At 38.5% G+C, this 23,434-nt stretch overlaps 1 protein-coding gene across 1 annotated transcript; it reads right to left on the bottom strand.

Annotated features, from left to right (window-relative positions):
- Nucleotides 1–554: 554 nt before the first annotated feature.
- LOC117043737 (thyroid receptor-interacting protein 11-like) lies at nt 555–14,279 on the bottom strand. The gene is made up of 11 exons (XM_033143726.1): nt 14,217–14,279; nt 12,866–12,999; nt 10,985–11,075; nt 9,980–10,058; nt 9,736–9,850; nt 6,029–6,213; nt 5,250–5,404; nt 4,507–4,669; nt 3,377–3,535; nt 2,460–2,627; nt 555–829 (listed from the first exon to the last, which is right to left on the bottom strand). Exons 3-11 carry the CDS (start codon nt 11,071–11,073, stop codon nt 632–634), a joined length of 1,311 nt encoding a protein of 436 aa, XP_032999617.1. The 5' UTR covers nt 11,074–11,075; nt 12,866–12,999; nt 14,217–14,279; the 3' UTR covers nt 555–631.
- Nucleotides 14,280–23,434: the final 9,155 nt, after the last annotated feature.

Genomic DNA, 23,434 nt, shown 5'->3' with positions numbered 1-23,434 from the left:
AAGATCAATGTATTACCAAATAAAACAACCAGCCAAGGAAATGCTTAAGTTGGACCATATCAACTAAGAGATGCTAAGACTACCATCGGAAGGTGCTCTAATATGATGCACTGAAGAGCAAGTCACACACAACCACTAAAGTAACTCTCTCTCTCTCTCCATATATATATATAAGAGGACATATAAAATGTTCAATTTATGATGGTCTACAAAAACAGATTAAAAACCCTAAACATTGTAGGTGAAACCCAAGTGTGCCACTTTGCTTGTAGAAAGGATTTTTGATCCAGCAGACACCTCTAATACAGTGGTGCCCCGCTAGACGAAAATAATTCGTTCTACGAGTGTCTTCGTAGAGCAAATTTTTCGTCTAGCGAAGCGGCAATGCAGCGCGGAGGTTTTCGCGCCAAAAAAAAATATTTTTTCCCCGTCTTGCGAGGCAGCCTTCCGCTAGCGAATGCCGTTCGTCTAGCGAGGCATTCGTCTAGCGGGGCACCACTGTAGTAGAAACGTAGGCAAGTCAATTTCTATTATTAATTGTCTAGGTCACATTACACCATATAAATGTTGTTTAAAATTCATCAGTGTTCAAAATTCTAAGACATCAAAACCCATCTGCAGTACCAGATTCCTATTTTCCCATTTTGACTACATTTGTCATTGACTTGTTGAGTTTCTTCATGGAATCTGCCATTTTAGAGATTGTATCCCATTTTTCTGAATCAAGAGACTGATGTAACACATGCCTTGTTTTTAACGCTGATATTGCTTCATCCAGCTGCAGCAACTTATTGGAAGTCTGTAGAAGACTGCTTTCTTTATCAATGAGCTAAAGAAAGAAAATTGTGAAAGAAAATATGTTCCTTAGGAACAAATATTAAGCAAACATTTTTTAAAAAATATACTGAATACCTGTTTCTTCTCTCCTGGTATGCCCTGCAGAGGACCTTAAGGTCCACAAATAAAAACACTTTGGAGGTCCCGAGCCCCAAGGTGGTTAGATTGGTCTCAACTAGGGCCACAGCCTTTTCAGTACTGGCCCTGACTTGGTGGAACACTGTCACAAGAGACCAGGGCCCTGCAGGATTTGACATCTTTCCGCAGGGCCTGCAAGACGGAGCTCTTCCACCTGGCCTTTGGGTTGGACTCAGTCTGACCCTTATGTTTCCCTCCCCTTATGGTTTTGATTTATGGGCTACTACTAAAATGAGGCTGCATTTTAAATTGTATTTTAACCTGTATTTTAATTAACTGATTTTTCTTTCTTTTACGTTTTATTGTAATTTTATTGGTGTTAGCCGCCCTGATCCCGGTTCTGGCCAGGGAGGGCGGGGTATAAATAAAAAATTATTATTATTATTTATTATTTCCTAACAAGAAAAAGCAAGTGCTTAGGAAATGGTACAGTGGATCTGGGCTGCAGCAACTGTAGGGTGCTTAACCCATTCCTCTTTCCTGAAAACCTCTCAAGCAACCTTTTGCCCCAAAGGTGCTGCAAACAGACATACTGTATCAAGTGGTGAATAGCTGCAGTTGTTTTTCGAATGGATGGTGTGACTGATATTGTGGGAAAGGCTTATGAATAGTGTGCTTTACGTTGATTGGGAATTTGCTGCCTAGAATTTTTCTCCAATTTTAGTTATATAGATATAGTTATTATAGATATGGATATTGTGTCTTTATATATATTTATATATTTGGATTTTTCAATGTAAATCATCTGAAACTGTGCTTATGGTACATCTGTATATTTTAATCATGCATCTGGGTTTACCTTATTGTAAAATGCTTAAAGGTAAAGGTAAATTGACCCCTGACCATTAGGTCCAGTCGCGGACGACTCTGGAGTTGTGGCACTCATCTCGCTCTATAGGCCAAGGGAGTCGGTGTACAGCTTCCGGGTCATGAGGCCAGCATGACTAAGCCGCTTCTGGCGAACCAGAGCAGCGCACGGAAACACCATTTACCTTCCCACCAGAGCGGTACCTATTTATCTACTTCCACTTTGATGTGCTTTTGAACTGCTATTTTGGCAGGAGCAGGGACCGAACAACGGTAGCTCACCCCGTTGCGGGGATTCGAATGGCCGACCTTTTGATCGGCCCTAGGCTCTGTGGTTTAGACCACAGCACCACCCGCATCTGTTGTAAACTGCTTAGAAGTTCATTGATAGTAAGAGGCCTACTTAGAAAGAAAAAAATAAGAGGTCTACAAATGGATGAAACTAATGGATAGCAAGGTCAGTTGAGTACACTGGGAAAATGTTAATTCCCTCACGTTGTGGTCGCAATCCACAATGTTACCGGTAATTCCCTCACATTGTGGTTGCAAATTTAGCAAGGGATCAAATACTTCCCCCCCCCCTCACTGTAGCAATTATCTATTTGGGTTCCAACTGAGCCCAAAATGGTTTTGTTTGCAGACCCGCAATTCATTATAGACTGGATAAAAGAGTTTACCTGGTTCTGTAGATTAGATGCAAGATCGACCAGCAGAACTTTGTCTCTTTTTAGTTCAACATTGTCCTGCTCCTCTCTGTCCAACAAGGCTCTAGCTTCAGTTACTTGACTGCTCATTGTTGCAATGCTTAACTTAAAAGATGTGTTTCTTTTTTCAAAAATTCTAATCTGTTAGAAACCACAAACAATAAATAAACCAGAAAGAGAGATAATAAAAGACTAAAGTATCAAAATAAAAATGTTTCAGAAATGTTTTGTCTCCGGAACTAATGTCAGTGTACTGGAAAAAGAAAATATCACCAGTGTTGAAGCAATGATTCTTCAACATCTACTTGGTTGGACTGGTCATGTGGTTTGGATGTCTGCCAAAGCAACTACTCTATTCCCAACTTAAGAATTGAAAGCGAAATACTGGTGGACAATAAAAGAGGTTTAAAGATGCTCTTGAGGCAAATCTTTAAAAATGCAGTATAAGCACAGATAATTGGGAAACACTGGCCTGCAAGCACTCCAATTGGATAATAGCCTTTACCAAAGGCGTAATAGAATTTGAAGAAGCATGAACATGGGACAAAATGAGCTAAGAGAAAGGCACATTTGGCAAATCCTCACCGTCATCAACTCCTGCCCAGAAACCTATATCTGCACTGTGAAAGAACGTGTGGATCCAGAATTGGCCACCACAGTCACTTAAGTACACACCATTAAGACCATGTTTATGGAAGACAATCTTACTTGGCTACAAGTGGTTGCCAAAGAAAGAAAGAAAGAACACAGTTTGACCCAGTCAAGAAAAATCATTCAGTATCCCTTTATGCCTAGATTAGTGTTCTGATCTATGAACCTGCTAAGAAATGAGTCCTATTGCTCATTTTCAGAATTATAAAGCACTGAGAGAATCTCTAGCATCATACAACCTTATCCTCAAGATCCTGGAAGATGTTATTTTCCTGCTTCAGGAGTTCTTGGTGCCTCTTGATCTCTTGTTGCAGATGTTCTTCACGATCTTTCAAAGTAAGAAACTGAGCAATGCTGGCAGAGTGTGATGTATAACTCTCCTCCTTGAGTGCTTTCTCCTGTAGCAAGTTATACAAGCAAGGGTGGACTAAGCATGAAATTACATATCTCGTACAGTTCTTGAAAGCACAGCAGTTGATCAATGGCATTTTGAGTAATAACCTTCAAATAATTTAGTCGTGTAGCTGGCACTTTTCTATGTCTGCCTACACAGGCTTTAACTTACTACAGCTCCTAGTTAATTGGCCTCCTTAATTAAAGCTCTCAGCAAAAGGTTTGAAAAAGCATGCACTTATAACGAAGGACAACTCAGGAGGCACATGCTTTTAGTGCCTAACAAGTTGTACAAATGAAAATGGTTAAAACAGGTAATAGGAAAAATATAGAGCACAAGTCTGCTACATGACTGTTTTTTGGCCAGCATAACTCACAATGTATACACATCCATATTTGTCTACTATGAAGATAAATGAAGAATCAGTTTCAAATCCAAACAAGTTCTGTGTGTCTTTAATCTGTTTGGAATCAGGGGAGAATCAGGTGCAGTGAATAAATGTATCCAGCTCTTTCTATGTAATACCCTTGAAAACACACACTCAGGTCACTCAGATTTTCTTTTCCTTGTTTCTTGGTGTCTGAATTGTCCTAACCTTATGCTTTTGCTCAACACTCAAGGGATATTATATAATTATTATTATTTTCCCAGAGTGTTATTTAAACACTGAAGGAAATTATTTATACCCAGATCTCACAATCTAATTTACATGACATAGATGTATTTAAAAGTAGTAACATTTTCACCCCTTGAGAGATAGAGGAAGAATGAATATTCAGTTGGCCTACTTCTATCAGTGGCTTTCAGGAATTTACAGATTGTTTATTTGTCAACTATTTACTGGTTTATGCAAATGAACTATAAAAAATTATTTGGCAACTTCCAAGCACAAATCTGTTGAAAAACAGGACCTCTCCTATGTACAATCTTCTGCAAATAGTTTATATCAGTTGGTTAGATTGCTTCTTTCCTTACAATGCTTGTTTGCCTGGTAAGTTCCAAAAGCCTGGACCGCAGTGCAGAATTTTCCTTGTTCAAAGCTCTATAATCATCCACCATTTTACTTCTTAAGAAACGATCCTGTTCTGCTAGTAGCTCTTTCTCACGCATTTGTTGATGAAGGAGAGATATCTCATTCCTAACCAGAAAATGTATGCACATTTTATTTATCCAGTCATTTATATCCTGCTTTTTGATTCAAGGAACACCTAACTTCCTAAGGCAGCTTCACAACTATTAAAACCCACAATAAAATAAGTCGCCACAGTAAAAAAAAAAAAAAATCAAATCAAAGAAAAACTTGAACAAATAAAGGAATGGGTTATAATAGAAGAGCAATAATCAACTGATAAGCATACTCTCCAAACACATGGATGAAGCCTGGTCCCTTGTGTGCTGGGGTACCCAAATCTAGGCTGCGAAATGAAGTTCTGCAAGGACACAACTTTCTCTTTCCTGCAGGAGAAATTGTATTACTAAATCGCAGCAGTTTTCAAAACTGTAAGACAAGTCCTCCATATGGGAGACAATGTTTCATGACTGGGGCAAGAGCTGGAAGTGAATTGGCTCTTATTTTGTTCAGGCTACTTGGATGCAACCAATTACAAATAAAGGCATGAGTGGGCAGGTGGTCTTGTAACTTCTGTGGATATTTGATGAGTTTAAAACAATGCAACCACAACTAGCCTTCACCATCTGCCAGATTCATTTGTTGATACCGTAGTCTGTGAGTGATTTGTTCTTGCATCGCTGCTGTTTTCTTAAAGATCTTATCTTCCATTTCATTCACAGCAGATTGAACTTTCAATAACTCCTGCCTCTTTTCAGAAAGCTGCAGCTCCACCGCCTTCTGCTGTTCTGACCGTTGCTTAACCTTGATTTAATTTCAAGAGGTGAAAGAAGGTAAGTATCACAGCTCAAACCTGGTTGCATGAATATGTGTCAATATTTGGGGCTTACAAATGGTTGCCATTCTGCAGTTTCCCAGATAACAACATCATGTATGCAGATGAAGTTTCTGGATCTGGTCCCTTTCACCAAAAAGAGTCCAAAGATAAGTAAAATACACACACAAGCAACTGAAGGCTTTATACAAAGGGCTTCTTACTTTATTGAGTTTGTATGAACACAGCCAAACAGATGGCTTGCTCTATCTACACTGGTCACCTGTTTTTATATGGTGATGACTAGTTCCAGGCACCAACCACATCATGAGATGCCTACACTGGCCTTCTTTTCAGCAAGGAGACTGAAATAGTATTTCCATAACTGTGGTGTAATATCCTCCAAACCAGACTGGGTAACAGTCTTGAGGCTTTGAGCTCAAGGTTGCTTGGTTGCCTCATTTAAGACATTTTGGGTCACTTTTCCTAAACTTGTTTGAATCATATAGGCATATCTAGTGTGAGATATCTAACTGCTGTCCTCCTCTGCCAGACTACAATGATAATCATATCAGTATTTGCAGTAATTGCTAGAAACAAAGCAATTAGATCACCTTTGCTTGTAGTACAAGGATAGTATGTTCTGTGTTACTCAGGTTCATCTGTTGCTGCTCCAGTTCCTGTTGAGCACGCAGTATCTCTACCTCTTTTGCAGAGATCTCTCTGTCATTTTGTTCCTTCTTTCTCTTTGGTGCTATGATTTCTTCTACCAAAGCCTGTTTCTCTTTTAAATGACGCTCTAAAGGAGGAAGGGAGGAGAATGTAAAATTCCAACTACATCAAAGTTATTGGTAGCATAAATAGGAATTTATTTCTAAAGCCTAAAATAGAACACTTCAAAAAAGATGTCCAACTATTGTTCCTTAGTCAAATTAATTGACACACCATTTGAGGAAACACTAACTGAAATAAAACCAAATCCAGAAGTTTCTTTGCTGCTTTCTTTTAAGCATATCATTAGAGCTGGATTTAGAAGAGCTCAGAATGAGAAGCGGGGACCCTCAATTTCTTTCCCATGTGTTGTTTTTTTATTTTTGTGAATAGTCTGCCTGATCTACTCATGGCAAATGTTCATTAAATGTATTGTATGTTACCATATGTGCTCCTTAGGGAGACCTTAAAAGCTTCTCTTTCTGTCACAGAATGCAGATCTACACAGAATGTCCAGGGTGGAGATGGTTATGAAATTCATTAAAAGTGAGCAAAAAAGTGACATCTGTCAAAGCTTGCATGCTTGCACAAATTGAAGTTCTAAGCTTGATACAAAGCTTGCAGTCAAGTAACTATATTTTCATGAATCATAACTTGTATAATTCTCGAGATACTGTTCCCAAAGCCCACATCATTGAAAAAAATCACACTACTCTATTCCTCCTCCCCTTTTTATTGGCCTACTTCTCAGAAAAGTCTTCATTACTGAACCATTATCATACAGATATTCCTTGTTAAAGAAAGGCTGAATGCATACAGGTGTGATTAGTATTACAAAAAAAACAGAAGAGTAAAGGCTGCCAGCTAAAGCCAGCCACTGATACAGTTTAATAAAATATATTTTATAGAAATGATCCAAACTCAGTTAAGAGAGTAAGTGAAGGGTGTATCAGCAATGCATGGGGCTAGTAGTTCTGTCAAAGGAGAAAAAGCTAAGCTGGGGGGGGGGGGAACTAAAGTTGTTTGTTTAGGTGTCTCTGTCCTGGAGGCAAAGAAAGAAAACAGTGCCAACAAGGGGGCTGCTTGGAAGAAGGAGACCAGTGGTGGAGAATTGTAAATAATAATACAGAATGTCAACTGCATATAATATTATAGATTGTAGAAAGAAGTTAAAAAACCACACCATTCTTCTGTGTTACTCTTGTGTTTCCAGGGGGACGATAATTTGCATTAGAGTCAACATCAGTCATGACATTTTCGAGCTAGAGACCTACCTTTTCAGCTCAAAGATCTAAATTTCAAAAGCAGAGGAATTTCAAGGTTGATATTCAAACTAAGGGCTGAACTGAATTTTGCATTCATATCCTAAATGTTAGGCTTCAGAAAAAAAGCCATTTATCCAAAACTGCCTTTGGATAGAGATGATTTCAATAAAGGAGATACAATGAAGAAATGTATACATCACCAAAACAGTGCGACACTTAAAATCATACAAACTGATGTGCTCAACTGGGTAATGGATGTAAAGTGAAAAGGTCAAAAGATGTGCCTTAGGCAACTCTGTAAGAGGATAGAAGGCAGGGGGAGATGCAGGAACCACTCAAACATGTATCAAAGTTAATAGTGCAGAAGGTGGGGAGAAGGGAATGTAAACCTAAAGGAAAACGTAATAAATAAAACTATGGTTTCCAGCAGTGCTTTTTTCTGGGGGGACGCAGGGGTACACATACCCCTAAACATTTTGTGAATCTAAGTTTGGCCTCATTGAGGGGCAGTATTTCAATATGAGTAGGAAAATGAGAGTACCCCTAACCATTTTTAAGAGGAAAAAGCACACTGGTTTTGAGTGTGGAAAAAGATCTTTGAACAAGCAGTAAGACGATATTAAAAATAGAATATTAAACAGTAGTATTAAAAATGCAAAACAAGAAGAAATCCTCAGACTTCTTGAACAAAAGTAAAGATACATGCTGCTTTTTAGAAAGAGAAATAAAAAACAAAGATAGTATTTAAAAGGCAGATAAATTCTGAATCACACATTAAATTCAAGAATGCAAACATCTCCTAGTTCATGAAATTCTTGTGTTTGTGGAGACTGCTTGTTTTTCAATCAAGGCTTGATATATGATAGTTTAACAGTAGTCAAAGCATGCTTCTCATTATAAGTCATGATGCTGCATGCTTATGGAGTGGCCTACAGCACTTCTCCAGGGACCAATGTTGTGCTTTTCTATGCTGCAAAGCTTAGGCTGACAATTAAGAAAACACTCTTCTGTAATAGGTGATCTCTGATTTTGGAAATTTATGCATTTTTTTTTACTGTATGATTTCATGTATAATTGTCGTAAACCACTCTGATTACACACACTCTGTATAGCCATATATAAATATGTTTTATAAATAAATAAACTTTACTATCTCAGTGAACTTGAAAAAGAGACAACTTTTAAAGCAAAATTGTCAAAGGGAAGGTAATTTTGGAAATTGTAGCTAGGGAAGGAAAGGCTAACTCTTCCCTCTCCAGCTGCATTCTTTACAAAGATCCCCTCCCCCAAGCTACAATTAGGCATGAAAACAGCCTTACATTGGCAGCAATACAGAATTAAAGAATGTAAAAATACAACTACATTACAGAAGGGATAATCAATAAACTCCATCACTGGAAACAAGCTGCACTTATCCTGAAGGCATAATTTGAAGTAGTAATACACACTTTCACCACGTGGTGGTGCTATTCTTTTTTAAAAGAATGGCTCGGGATGGGAGGGAGTGAATCCTGAACCTCACTTTTAAAAAATGCAGCATTTCTATCTATATTTACACATGCTACCTATTAAACATCTTGCTTCTTTCACCTGTGAAATGATTTATCAATATCAAGTACCACTTGGCTCTTCAGAACTAGTAAAGGTCCAGTGGTTTAAAAAGGTTTGGTTTAACAAGGAAATGATGTATCCAGCATAGTTCCAGATTACCCGAAACCCAATCAGTTTTGTGTTTATATCTGAGATGCCCATAAATGACCATCCAAAGTGATATTAAGTCTGTTCTCATACGCTAAAATTCTTCCATTCAACTGACTGCATGAAGAAATTGAATGACCTATACCATCATGAGAAAGATCTCTCCTAATACAGAAGCTGAAAAAGCTGATCACACAAGTACACAAACCTTTCTTTACAAGCATGTATGTAGTCTAGGTGTTGACTTCTCCATACTAGATGCACTACTGTTTATAGAATATGTATCTTGGTGTTATGTCTACCAACAGTCCTTTCTCCCACAACTGCCAACTCATTAAGCCAAGGGCTTTCCTTACTCATAGTGTTCAGAAGCTAAAAGCCTCCAGAATTTCCCACTGTTTACTGTATAAAAAAATAAAAATTTTGAGGGACGTGGTGAAAGAAGACACCAATACTGCATGTCAGTCACAGGCAGTGCTTTTTTTCTAGATAAAAGGGTGGCATTACTCACCATGAAGTTCTTACAGTAAGTGCCATACTTTTAACCAGTGCTTTTTTCTAGGAAAAAGGGGTGCTGGTACTGTGTACCCTTGAGTAACCCCCCCCCCAAGCTCTGGTCACAGGAATAACACCAAATGAAATATTACCATCAGCCATGTTGATCTGGTTACTAAGTTGTTCCCTCTCTGTTTTCAGTATGTTCAAACCACTTTCTTTTCTCTTTAGCTCCAGCTGAAGGCCATCAGAATAAGACTGTAATTCCTGTGAAAGATATTTATTATTATTACTACTACTACTACTACATTGATAGCCTAACTAAGGGAGCAAGATTTACATGTTCAACTGGAAAATATTAGTTATGCCATTAGAAAGATAACAAAGGAAAAACACCTGTAGCTTATGCAGCATTTGTTCTGTTTCAGATGCAATGAGAGGTTGCAGTTTGGTGTGTTTTTTAGCTTGTTCACGAGTGATGACAGCAAGTTAAGGACAAAATGCAATTTGAAATTAATGTTAAAAAAGAATACTGTCAAATTTTAAAACAGAAAATTGTCAAGCTGCTTTCATTCAGCTACCATAAAAATAAAATAATTTATTCAAATGTTCCTTTTCAAGTATTTCTTTTCAATACAGGCACCCCACGACTTATATGAATTCTATTCACGCACAACTGGGTTTGTGTGTGTCAGCACAAAATAAACAATTAAATGATTTGAAGCAGGAAATAGGCAAAAATGGCACAGAAAAAGCGAGCGAGCTGAAGAGTGGGCAAATACAGTTTGCATGGCCACTTCGAGTGCCCCAACTCACGTACCCTCCTTAGCTTTCTTCCTCTGGGCCAGCACAACTCTGCACCTCTAGCCACCTGTCCTTCCCTCCCTCCCTTGTTTGTGTCAGTTTTGTTCCTTGGGCAGGATCCAAGAGTTTCCTGCCTTCCAATCATCATCGCCATCTCCCTCACCGCCCCACAAGCAGGCAGCAACATTATTTCTTGGGGATGGGGGAGAAACTAGATTTTAAAAAAACCATCTCCAGCAACTTTCAAGACTAACAGGGAGAGCACCGACAGGCCCCACAGTGGCTCTGGGCACTTGGAGCCACCCAGCCACTGATCTCTAGCTCAACTTTCTGGTCACTGGAAGCTGGCAGGGCATGCATGCACAAAGGCACATCGCTGCCTGGGGAAGGCATGTGGGATGGATGGGAAATGCCGAGGGAGAGCCACTTTCCAGCCTCTCTTAACAGAGCCCTCCCCATTTTACGTGATTTAACATATTCATGCAGAGTCCAGGAACACTTGTGTATGTGGTTGGGGGGTGGGGGTGGGGGACGAATCCTGTATTCCATTTCTGTGATTATTTAATAGATTGGCTTTTAGTTAATGGTACAGGATATAGAAAATTAGCTTCCAGTTCAAGGAAGTAAATTTGCTGTTGGAGGTTCTTGATGTATTCAGATTCTATGCTTGAAGATGAATTCTCCATTTCTAAAACCAAAGAAAATAATTTTCATTTAGTGGAACATTTAATTATCAAGCAGAATAAAATCATTATTTATTATGCTTTATTTAAAAAATATTATTATGAAACAATCTGCTTTCAACAGTCATATTTAACATTTTGTGTCTAACTTCTCCAACAGCTACTTTGATGAAATGACGCACATGACCTATGATGCCTGGCTGTGAGTTCTGCATTCTGCTAAGTTTCCCTTTCATTCCCTTTGACCTCTGATCAATGGGGAAATTCTCACAAAGAGGAGAACTTTGTGCACATCAGAGCACACACTGCCTCAAGAAATTAACTGATCCACTTTTCCAACTCTTTCATCTCATACTATTGCTGTTCAAGTTATCAAGACTGGGAGAAATGCCCTTATTGTTCAGAAACACTGTGCACTGTATGTAAAGGAAATGATACCTGACAGATTAACTAGACAGGTTCCAGTGGCAGTATTTCAAGAAAATATTTGAACAATTCTCCAAATATCCTGTAGTGTACTACATTGAACATACTAACAAAGCCCAGCTAAATTAAGTTCAAGTATTTGGATGTAATCTGATTTTATTGCTTTGAATATAAATCATCAAAATATTTCACAAACAGGTTTTAAAGGAACCTAGCTACAAACAGAATGTGCACTACTGCATATCTAGACATATGACCTTGAGTGATCTAAAAGTGCATGATAATCCTCCTTATATTTCACTTCTACATGAAAAAATAATATCATAAATAATCAATAAGCTTTACACCAATGTAGTGTTTATAGGCTCAAAGACACCGGCATATGTGCATAAATATGTATGCTGATGGATATCCTTCCATAGTTCTTTTTACCTCAAAGCTGGAAATGAAGCAGAATAGCACATTAGGGGTTAAGTCAGAATAAAGTCAATGCAGAGTATTAAACAACAAAGTGTTACAGAGGGAGTCTATAAAAGCATAGCTGTTCTATGGGCATATAAGGTACTCTTTGTTCAGGTTATTACAGAATTGGAGGGGGGGGGAGGGAAAGGCAACAACAGAAATACTTTAATACATTAGACAGTTGGCCTTATTGGAAAGCTGCACTGAATTAGTGGTTGTTTCAGAAAGCAGTTTCCAGCACCACCTGGCCTCTTTATTACTACAGATCCTCTCACCTCATAAAAGCAAGCTGAAATTTGTGTGAAGCCAACCACCCCCCCCCCAAATCATTTTAATAATAATAATAAACTGAAGAAAGAGTGAAACCCCCTTCCACATTATTTCAAATTATCTTAAAGTACAGGTAGAAGGGAAGTACTCTCTGGCTTCTGCCACCAGTGAATGGACATAGAGCCACTGGAAAGTTGCACCAAGGCAAGGGAAGACCAACCTAGTCCCATCTATTTGCCAGAGAAGGAGCAGCTGCAGGAAGATTGCTCTTTCAGGAAGGAAAGAAGGAAGGAAGGAAGGAAGGACTTTGCATCAGCTGACAGTTGCCCTGGGATTGCAGAAGCAAGGGAAATGACACTTTGGCTCCAACCATTGGCCAAGCAACAAGAGTCAATGGGCCAGATTCACCTAAGTTGTTGAGCTAGTGAAAGCCAGTCCCCCAAATGCAACCTGACTCCCACACCTTACCAGGTATTCCCTGCGTCTTCCCCAAATATGCACAGGAGAACCCCCAGAATAGCACAAGGGGGAAGGAGAAATGCTTGCATGAAGATGAATTTCACCAGCTATTCAGGCAAGTACACCAGCAAGGGGAGATCAGCCTGGCATGAACTGGATATAACTGATTGTAGCTCACCGCTTTGTCCCTTGTCTTCCTTTTTTTACCACTCCTCTTTCCTTGTGTGTCTTGACTTTTTACATTCTAAGTCCAATGACAAGGCCTGTTTCTCCTTTGTATTGATGTAAGCCACTATGGGAGGCAATAATGGTCTGAAAAGCAGGATAAAAATTCAGCAAATAATAAAATAAAAATTGCAACCCCAAAAGCTTTAGATTCCCCAAAAATGTGTCTACATTAGCTGCAAAGGTATTAGGGAAAATAGCATTTATTATGCCATCCTGGCCTCTTCTGAGCAGACTGGCAGGATATAAAATTACAATAATAATAATAATAATAATAATAATAATTACATTTATATCCCATCTTTCCACAAAGGAGCTAAAGGCAGTGTACATAACCCTTCTCAATTTTTATTCTCACTCCAGCTCAATGACCATGGCTAAGTGGGGTTTTGAATCTGTCTCCCAGGTTCTATTCAGTCACTCCTGGCAACTACGTTACATTAGCACAATGGTGTCATTTCTCAATGGAAAACAGAAAATACTAAGATACCTTTAAACAAGGTGGTAGAAATGAATCCATGCTAGCTAGCAAGGTACACTAAAAGACTTACAAGTGCAATCCTGTACAAGACTACTGAGCAAGTTCCACTGGCTTACACCCAGGAAACTGATAACAAAATTGTGCAGTACATAGTTTTCCAATGGTCAAATCTGGGGTGGGGAAACGACTCAACCTAGAGGCCACATTTCTTCATAGGCAACTTTCTGGGGGGGGGGGCATGCTAGTGATAAAACTGTGCCCTTGTGGGGTTTAGCCTGGGGATAGGAGCTGTGGTCTGAGAAGGGGTGTGGCTTGGGAAGAATCCCAGGGACCAGATAAAGAGGTCTGGAAGGCTGTATTAGATCCCAGGTCCCAAAGTGCTGCCGATTGGATAAAAGCCTTCCTTCCTTCCTTCCTCCCTCCCTCTATCGGTGTGTCTCTGAGTGTTCCGGTCACAGCAAATCTTCCATTAGTGGAGTAGGAAAGGCAGCGATTTTTTTGAGAGTCACCCATCGAAGTCCTCATCTTGTCTAGAGGGTTAAGGTTCCCTCCAGAGCTAAGTGGGGCGGGGATGCAGACGGAGGTACAGTGGGGACGGATAATCACTGAAAATTGCTTCCTTTCCCATTCTACATTTTAAAAACTATATATATATGCATGCGCAAATGCTTTTTAAAAACACTTTTATATTTCAATCATAATTACATCAAGGATAATCACAAGGATGTATTTGGGAGCTGTAATAAAAAAAACAAGGAAAATATTAAGATTGCTAATATAACCGGGCAGTTTTATAACCGTTAGAAGCACGGTTGTATTTTACCATGGCGATTCATGTCCTAAAAATCCGTTACGCTTTTCAGGCGGGTGGCAAGAGGGAGTTGGCAGCTGCTTATTCCTGCACTGCAAGAACAGTAACTAGCGAGTTTCTGCAAAAGCGGTTTGCAAAGGTTGCAATGTGAAACAAAGAACTAAACAAAAAACAACACTCCCCTCGGCGCACCAAATCCGAGAGCAGAATCTGCCGCCGCCTCCACCGGCTACCTATCAAACAGTGAAGGTCTTTTTCATCCCTTCAGCCGAGGGCTCCCCAAATAGGAAAGCGCCCCGTCGGGTCCCAGGGAGGAAGCGCCTCACCTCACATCGGCGGTCCCGGTTGCTATGGCGACCCAAGCTCCGGAAACAGCTCCGCCAAGCGGCACTTCCTAGGGGCGGGCACGCATTTGGGAAGCAGCGGCGCGGATTGGAGGAAGGCGACGCACCTGATTGGCGCGTCTTGCTCTGAGCAGCTGCGTTCCATGGTAACGCCAGCTACGAGGCTTTTCCCTTTCGCTTCTTGAAGGCGAAAGGGGAGCCGCTGGGTTCGCTCCTAGCCTGCCTGGAAACCGCTCCCTTCCCTGGCTTAAGTGAAGTCCTGTTCCGAGTCCCAAGATTTCACTTTTCAGAGCGAATGTGGAAATTCTCCCAACGAAAAGATTTCTTAGGAAAAGTTAAAAGCTCTCCCGGCAAATTCTTGTATGGGAAGCTAGCCGCGGAAAAGCGAGTGCTGCACATCTCACCTAGTCATTCCTTCTATAGGTGGGCAAGTGCAGATTGCAACGTGCCCTGGGGGGGGGGCGTCTCCTGGCGGGATGGAAAATAACTAAGAATAACCTGTGATTATTAACCAGTAGGCGATGCTTGCTAGGCTCTATAGAAAAAAGGATCAGAACAGTGCTTGGTTTACGGCAGGAGATCTAAGCAGACCTGGGAATATTTACACCTGCCTCAGAGTACTATGAATTATGGTGCTGGAGGAGACTCTTGAGAGTCCCATGGACTGCAAGAAGATCAAACTTATCCATTCTCAAGGAAATCGGCCCTGAGTGCTCACTAGAAGGACAGATCCTGAAGTTGAGGCTCCAGTACTTTGGCCACCTCATGAGAAGAGAAGACTCCCTGGAAAAGACCTTGATGTTGGGAAAGATGGAGGGCACAAGGAGAAGGGGACGACAGAGGATGAGATGGTTGGACAGTGTTCTCGAAGCTACTAACATGAGTTTGGCCAAACTGCGAGAGGCAGTGAAGGATAGGCATGCCTGGCGTGCTCTGGTCCATGGGGTCACGAAGAGTCGGACACGACTGAACGACTGAACAACAACAACAACAGAGTACTACTTATAGCTATAAGGACATTATAATTCTACAGCTAGTCTCATATTTATATCTGCTGTTTTTTCTAGGCAAGTCCATCAGGTGGCTTACAATATATAGAATAATACTGCTATAATAAAATTAACCCAATGAAAAATCAAGGCAATATGTTTTTTTTCTTCAAAACTTTATTAGCTCAACATTTTCTAGGAGATACCTTAATCCAATAGCGTGCCAAAACAAAAAACAACCCCCCCCCCACTATAAATACATTTGCAAACTCTAGACACTAAACACCAGGAAGATTACAGTTTTTGGGTCAAATTCTTTTTCTTTCTTTCTTTTTTTTTACACAATTTCTAGTGTCATTATGGTCCCATTTCCTTTCATCTTTATCACAAACCACCGTTAATAAAAAACAGTAAATGGAATGCATTCTCAAGCATTGGATTATCAATTTTACCAGCAGCTTCTGATCTTCATGTGGCAACACTTTATTCTGAAACTGCTTATCATAAAGAGGTTTTCAGAGTGGAAATGTAGTACATTACAATCATAAATTATCAGCAGCAAGGTAACCAATTCTCAAAACAGTTTAAACTTCATTTAATTTCAAAAGGTCCTGTCCAGCAGGACATACAGCAAGAGAATACTATTCCTTGTGTTCTAAGTTTTGTATACATGTGCACATACAACCCGTGTATTATCTAATCACGATATTAGGTCCATTTGCCAGGACATATTTAAACAGTACTAATACATTCTACACCAACAAAGACAACAAAAGACAGTGTTTAGGCCATTTCGAAACAAAAGGCACTCTGTTAACAAGGCCAGGCATATGTTACAAAGTGTTTTTGATGCAAGTTAAAGCCAACATGATGTACAAAATGAACATTAGCAGCCTAGATGTTTAGGAAGGTGCTGGGAAAATATTGCCTTGAGTATGCTACTGGATTTATTGTTGTTGTTTGCTAAGCTCCTACACAGATATAACGTGTATAAGAAAAGTATTGCTACTTAAGTACTTTGAAACTTTAATCTAAAACACCACAAACAAAACATTGTTTTCAAGATCAAATGGCTATTATCCACTGATATTGACCATAAATAGGTAAATGGAACCTCCATTTACAAATGTGGTATTACCTGGGACAACCAACAAGAAATGGCCATGATGTTCAAGCCTTGCCTGTGAGCTTGCAAAGCTAAATGCTGTTGGAGACCAGACTAGATGGATCTATCATGTGCTCCAAAAAGGTATTTCTTATGAACATGGAGAGGAACTGAGTATTTTTAAAAAAACTGAGCAGTGTATTATATAGGAAGAACACCATTGCTACAAGGAACAGTTTGTGTTTTGTAATGCCAGAATCCTCACTTTGGATTGTATGAACAATTGCCTCAGTGAAAGAAGCTTGGTGAGAGAATTGGGGTATATTTTGAACTTTAAAAAATTAGATATCACATACTAAGTTGTAGATCTGTTTGCTTGAAGTCTCATACAGAAAGGTAAAAAAATAGTTTGAAATATTGAAATGGTTATTTAGGTAGAGGGAATGACTTTGCATAACAGCTTTATGTTATGAAGTGTCATAGTGCTACAAGAATTACAGATCAATTGTATAAAAGTAAAAAGATAACAAGACTAAAGCAATGAAGTAAAAAGCAGTTTTAAATCCATTCAATTGACTTTAATCCGAGAATGTACCGGTACTTTTCACTTATTTGGCTTTTTCTGGAGTGTTTTCAAGTAACAGTGACGGGCAGAATCATATAAGCAACTTCTCTTTTTACTATATGGCTGGCTCACATCTCCTCTACATTGAAAACTGTCCCTGCCCACTATTCTTGAAAACCAAAATGCTAATGTGTGTGGAACTGCTATAATTCTTGGGAAAGTGCCCAGCAATGGCAAACCTGACATTCACATACAATGTTTCCACATATTAATCAGTTCACATATGCCATTTACATACATAAACACAGGCATATGCATGTCAGAAGATGACTACTCACATGTAAGAGAAAAATATTTTTCAGCGGGCTTAAATTTTGAATTCTAATCAATTTGATTATTTAACTCAGTGTTTTTCAACCTTTTTTGGGCAAAGGCACACTTGTTTCATGAAAAAAATCACGAGGCACACCACCATTAGAAAATGTTAAAAAAATTAACTCTGTGCCTATATTGACTATATATAAAGTAATTCTCTTGAATTTTTCAATTTTTCCCACGGCACACCAGGCAACATCTTGCGGCACACTAGTGTGCCGCGGAACAGTGGTTGAAAAACACCGATTTAACTAACATGATCCTTTATATGCATTCTAGCAGAGTTCTGCATTTGTGGATGGCTTTTCTGCAAATCTAAATCCAAGTTTTGTGTTTATTTTAAGAATATTTACATTATGCCCCCCCCATGTCACTAGCTGAAGTGCATCATACCTCAGAATAAGCTGCTCCTGAGTTTGGGGACACTGCAGGAGAGCTTTTAAGGTAGTACAGGGTGCTGCACTGGGGCAGGGAAAGAACAGGCTACAGTCAGCCTCCACTGGTTTCTGTGCACTGAGCACTTTGGATCCAAGTCACTGAAATTAATTCTGTAACACAAGCATTTCCAAACTGGTCTGCCACCCTCAGCTTCATTCAGGTGGTCCATGGCATGTCTGTGAATTTGTGGTTGAATATGGGAGATGGCACATTAAATATTCCTATTGATTTCTAACTGCATTTTATTGCTTATTTTGTTTTGTATACTGTATTTCATTGTATTACAATTCTGTGGAATTCAAATTGTAAATACAATACATAAGGAATAAAAATAATGGGAATACAAATAAAAACCATACAGCATCTAGCACAGTGCACATTCGGGAAAATTAAATTTTCAAATGGTGGAAAATGTTTGGGAACCGCAGCTGTAACACAAGCTGATTTAGATGACAGAACAAGAAAAAGGAAGGCATTGATGCCCAACCAAAGAAAAGAAAGTGTTTTTTTATTTAGCTTTTACTTCATTTAGCTTTTACTTCATTTTGCATAAATCAGTCTACCAAACTGAAAGACCAGTCTCTCAGAAGTAACTTCTATTGTCCTTATTCTATTATATAATCCAATACATCCCATGGAAAACTCAAAAGTACAACAGTTGCAGATGAAGTTTTACTATGTCCCAATATATTTCAATTTTTAAAAAAATCCTTCACACACAGTCAAGGGTTATGTACAATTTCTTTAGAAACTTTACAGAAACAGAAAACTGAAATTGTGAGTACACCACATACAATTGGCAATACATTAAATCATTTTATTAAGGATGGCACACAAAATAACACACAAGTTCACTTCTTTGTTCTTGAAACTTCTGGCTATGACTGCAATTGCAGGTGAACATTCAAGATTTTCAGTAAATATTAAGTATCCTACACTTTATGAAACTCTAGCCCTAGCTCTAGCCCTGACCCAAAGATTTCACTGCAACACAAAAAGATGTCCTTAAAGATCTTCCCAGAGACATATGGTTAGCAATGGCAACTTCTAATCACCTGTTAAGAAAGGGTGTCTAGAATTAAATAAATACAAAAACCTAAACAGTACTGAATGACCACCTGCCAGAGTGCACATGTGTGGTTTAATCCATTTTTTGACAGTATGTGGCCCCATCCAGACATAAATAGAAGCATTATTTCAGGCATGAATCTTCCTTGCTAGACTGGAGTGTCTGGGAAGTAAGGAAAAGTGGCCGGCATAAAAGTATTTTATTTAAAACAGAAAGTCACCTCACTTATTAAAACAGAAAGTCACCTCAATTACTTTAACAATTCTGGGGCAGCTTTCTGTAAAAATTATTTTTTTAGAAAAGAAGATGAGAAATACTGGTTCAGCTAAGATGAGTTTTCTTTTGCCCTGGGATAGATATTATATTTATGTTTCTTATAATTCATGTCATGTCTTGGCAACGATTTTACCACAGTGAGAAACAGCATTCTTACAGTGATTACTGCTACCCATTATTAAAGCAGCCAATGCATAAAAACTATTACCCTGAATAGATTTAGAAAAATTGCGCTAATAATAAGAATCAATATCTAAGCATTTTTCCTGTGCCCATTTCCAAAAGCATTGCACGAATTTCTTACAATCAGAGAACAGCTTCCTATTTACTGAAATTAAATCCAGGCTGAATGTCAGTAGTCAAGACCAAAATGGCAATTTATTGCAACCTATAGTTTACACCTACTTGCATTGCAAATACAACTATCTTTATTTGGCAATGTCTGAATACATTGAAAAATTTTCAACCTTCTGAAACTGGAATATGCAGTGTGTAGCAATCAGGATAATAAAATACTTTATAGATGCTCTGCTTTAGAACAAATCATCCAGTCTTGTATTTACTGTTAAACTAATAAAAGCAATGGAGGTTCTGAGCCCCAAATAGACAATTTCAATTCTTTTTTATTCTGATAAGGTATATTATACTTTTTTTTTCTTTTAAAGCATTGGAGAGAAAAAATAGGCAACATTCCCTTACTGTGAGTGAGGTATGGTCAGAGCCATGGGGACATATTTCATTGTAACTGAGATAAAGTTACTCCACTTTAAAAGCAACAGATAATAATCACAGAACAGGATACAAATTGCATAAAACAAATCAAAGAATGGCTTGAATAGTTTTACCACAGAACAGTCTTTCTGAAACTGTTTAACAAAACAGATTTTTAAACAATATGTTTTCACCCAAGTTTTGCGACATCAGCAGTAATTCCAATGGTTGCTAAATGAGCACGTTTGTTTATGTATTGTTAAAGGAAATTAAAAAATAACCCTTTGGGATAATTATTTAAGAAAATAGCCTTACAAAATGGGTCAGCAAACCAGTATTCTAATGCACCTCTTCCTTTTTTATATAACTGCTAATGCTCAATTTTTGGAAAAGGCAAGTTAATTTAAAACTGAATATAAAATCTACATCTTGAGGTTACACTTAAATACTCAGTGAACTAAATCTGCATAACCATAGGGTTTTATTGATACACATTCATCTAAGTATTAAAATGTCATGCCTTTGTGTCAGTGAAGCTATTTTTGTATCTTTGTGGGAAAGAGTTGCTTCTATAAATAACTGTAAATTACCCTTATGTAGATAACATATACACATGCCTTTTACTTTCACTTTTCTTAGTATTATAAACCATTTCAAGACAAGAGATATCTGCCAATGTTGTGTTAAGTGTGCCTCCCTCCCCATTCTGCTAAAGGGTGCCTTCTGTCAATGGAGCAACACCTATGGGATTACACCGATTTACAAAAGTAAACTTACATGAGCAAGAGTGCTTCAGAATGTGGTCCCATGTGGACACAAAAGTATTGTCCAGACAAGAAAATCTGCACCCACCCTGAAATATCATGTGGCATTCCTGCATCCTTCACAAACTACTGAAATAATAGTTGGCCATGATGGTTCAAATCCCCTGCTGATCCCGTGTGTGTGTGTGTGCGAGAGAGAGAGAGAGAGAGAGAGAGAGAGATTCATTTCCTAGCAAGTGACCATCTCTGTCAAGACTCGACAGCACTTCCTGTCTCTAGAGACAACGGTTGTAGCAGAAAGATTCTTGCACAGAACTTGCTGCTGCACATGAAAATTCTGGATCATGTAAGGGCTATATTTCAAATGTGTAGAGAACAAAAATCAAACATAGAAGAAAGCTCAAGTAGTACATGAATTATGTTAAAATCAAACAGAGGCCTCAAGATTGCTTTAATGCATCCTGTACTACAAACACCAAATCTCATTATATAATTATGTCTGAATGTTTTCTAAATATTAGAAAAGCCTTTTTCATAAGAGTATTTGACATTTTAATGAAGGACTAGAATCCCTGAGTAAACCAAAGAAAATACACAAGTTTGGCCTGAGAAAATGCAATTTGGGACTAGGTAAACATATACAATCTTTAAAAAAGTTTAAGGCAGCAGTCAACTTTGAGACAACACAAAAAAGGAGAAACATTAAGCAAGCTCAAAATATCTGAAACAGCATAGTGTATATTAATTTACCAAAAATAATTTCTCTTTGAAATGTTTGCATTCTAATTAATTTCTCTAGTAAGCCAGGTTTCATAATCCACTGAAATCAATCTAATTTCAGTGGATGAAAAGGTGGTAAATTTGGGTATTATTAAAGACTTTCAGTTGCAAGATGACTGATGGTAGCACATGAAAATGAAACATAAGGCAGACATATTGCCAGATAAACAGCATCTACTATCAATTTCAGATGAGGCTTTATGGTCCAGCAATTAATACCTATTCATTAGGATGCATTTTGTACTATCACCAAACTCCTACAGCAATGAAGTGCTGTAATATTTTAATGTACTATGTACTCCAAATAACTGTATGTTGCCTTTTTATATATTTTGTGGAGTCTATTGCCCTTACAACAGAACATAGGACTTTCAAATACTTCTCTGTTGAATAACAGAACCTTGAAGATAACAAGAAAGTTCAGCAGATAATAATTTTGTGTGTAGGTTGGATCCTCGGATTCTATAAGCGGCCTCCAGAACAGCATGGCAGATAGTGAGAGGGACTGCAAAGGCAGGAAGGTAAAAGCAAAATTCACTATCTCCCTCCTGTTAATAGGAACCTTTGCTGGATCAAAGGGCCCTTTCATTCCCCGAAGGACTTCTTCTGAGTTTAGAAAGGCACCTTACGATACAACCCATCATTATATAATGGATTGTTTGCATGGTTTTCCTTTCTCTGATATTCTCTTTTGTTAACGCAACAGGACAGTATAATTTCTTTAAGCCCTTCCTTAATTATCCTTATTCTTAACTTTAAAATCAATGGGCTAAATGTCCCTCACATGTTGAGTTCAACAAAAAGTATCAAGTTAAAAAAAAAAAGAACATATAAATAAGACTGCCAGGTACCTGATCTAGCACTAGTTTTTACTGAATTTATTCATTGTTTAAAACGCACAACACTTTACAGGTGACATTTTAATTTAACTGCTAATGTGCAATACAAATGGGACAATTCATAAATTCAGTAATGTCCTTTCTCTTAGTAGGCAAGAAGGCCTGGGCATTGGGAAATACACATCAAACTCCACACAAATGATTTAATGTGTGGGTTAGATTAATACACCTACAAATTTGTGTGTGATTCACCTAATATTGATAACACTTCCAAACCTTTGGGGAAGAACTATGGAAATCAGGCAAACCAGGACACACATATAATTTACATGATGCGCAGACCTGAGCCTAACGGTAAGAAGGACACTAACAGATCCTGTGTCTTAAGTGACCTTGTGATATGAAGCTGTCCTGAATGTATCTTCCTAGGAAAAACCTAGAAACGCCTACTCACTTTAGGCATGTATTGGTGCAGGCTAGAAAAAAAAACAGTGCACTTCTGGACTGCTTCAGAACAAATTGCTATTTCCCCAGCTAGATAGTGCCAAACATTCTGAAATATGCTCCAATAGTTACATTTTCTTTTCTTTTCTTGCATTTGCCTTGGTTTTAGCCACATTATTAGTTGTTACTGCATATTCAGATACGAACATGCTTCTGGTCTGTAGTGTGTATATGTGCCACAACGCCTTAAGTCAGACTCCAGAAACAACCATAAAAGGCAGGCTTTTACACCTAACTTACTTCAGTGTATTTGATGGAAGTTAATGGCGTGAACATTTTAAACCTTGCTAAACAGCTTGCACAGGTCAAAAACACTGAAAATGACACAATGCTCTCCCAAATAACCAAGACAAATCTCTCTGTCACTTTAATTGGAATAGATACTGTTTCAATCATTCCCCACCAAAATCCCTATAAGGTTCTGGGAATTTGTCTACAGTAGCTATTAGCACAAACATGATTCAGTATTTA

The sequence above is a fragment of the Lacerta agilis genome, chromosome 3 (genome assembly GCF_009819535.1).
Source record: "Lacerta agilis isolate rLacAgi1 chromosome 3, rLacAgi1.pri, whole genome shotgun sequence".
Lineage (NCBI taxonomy): Eukaryota > Metazoa > Chordata > Lepidosauria > Squamata > Lacertidae > Lacerta > Lacerta agilis.
The sequence above is the reverse complement of the archived record's forward strand: the minus strand, read 5'-3'. Positions and strand labels throughout refer to the sequence as shown.

Bases quoted from the DNA above. Each gene is read 5' to 3' on its own strand.
- LOC117043737 (XM_033143726.1), bottom strand. From the start codon at position 11,073: ATGGAGAATTCATCTTCAAGCATAGAATCTGAATACATCAAGAACCTC. The intron at 10,059-10,984 runs ATATCCTGTACC...TGCTGTCATCAC, and splicing joins GAACTGGAAGCTAATTTTCT to TCGTGAACAAGCTAAAAAAC. The intron at 5,405-6,028 runs GTGATCTAATTG...AATTAAATCAAG, and splicing joins TCCTTGTACTACAAGCAAAG to GTTAAGCAACGGTCAGAACA.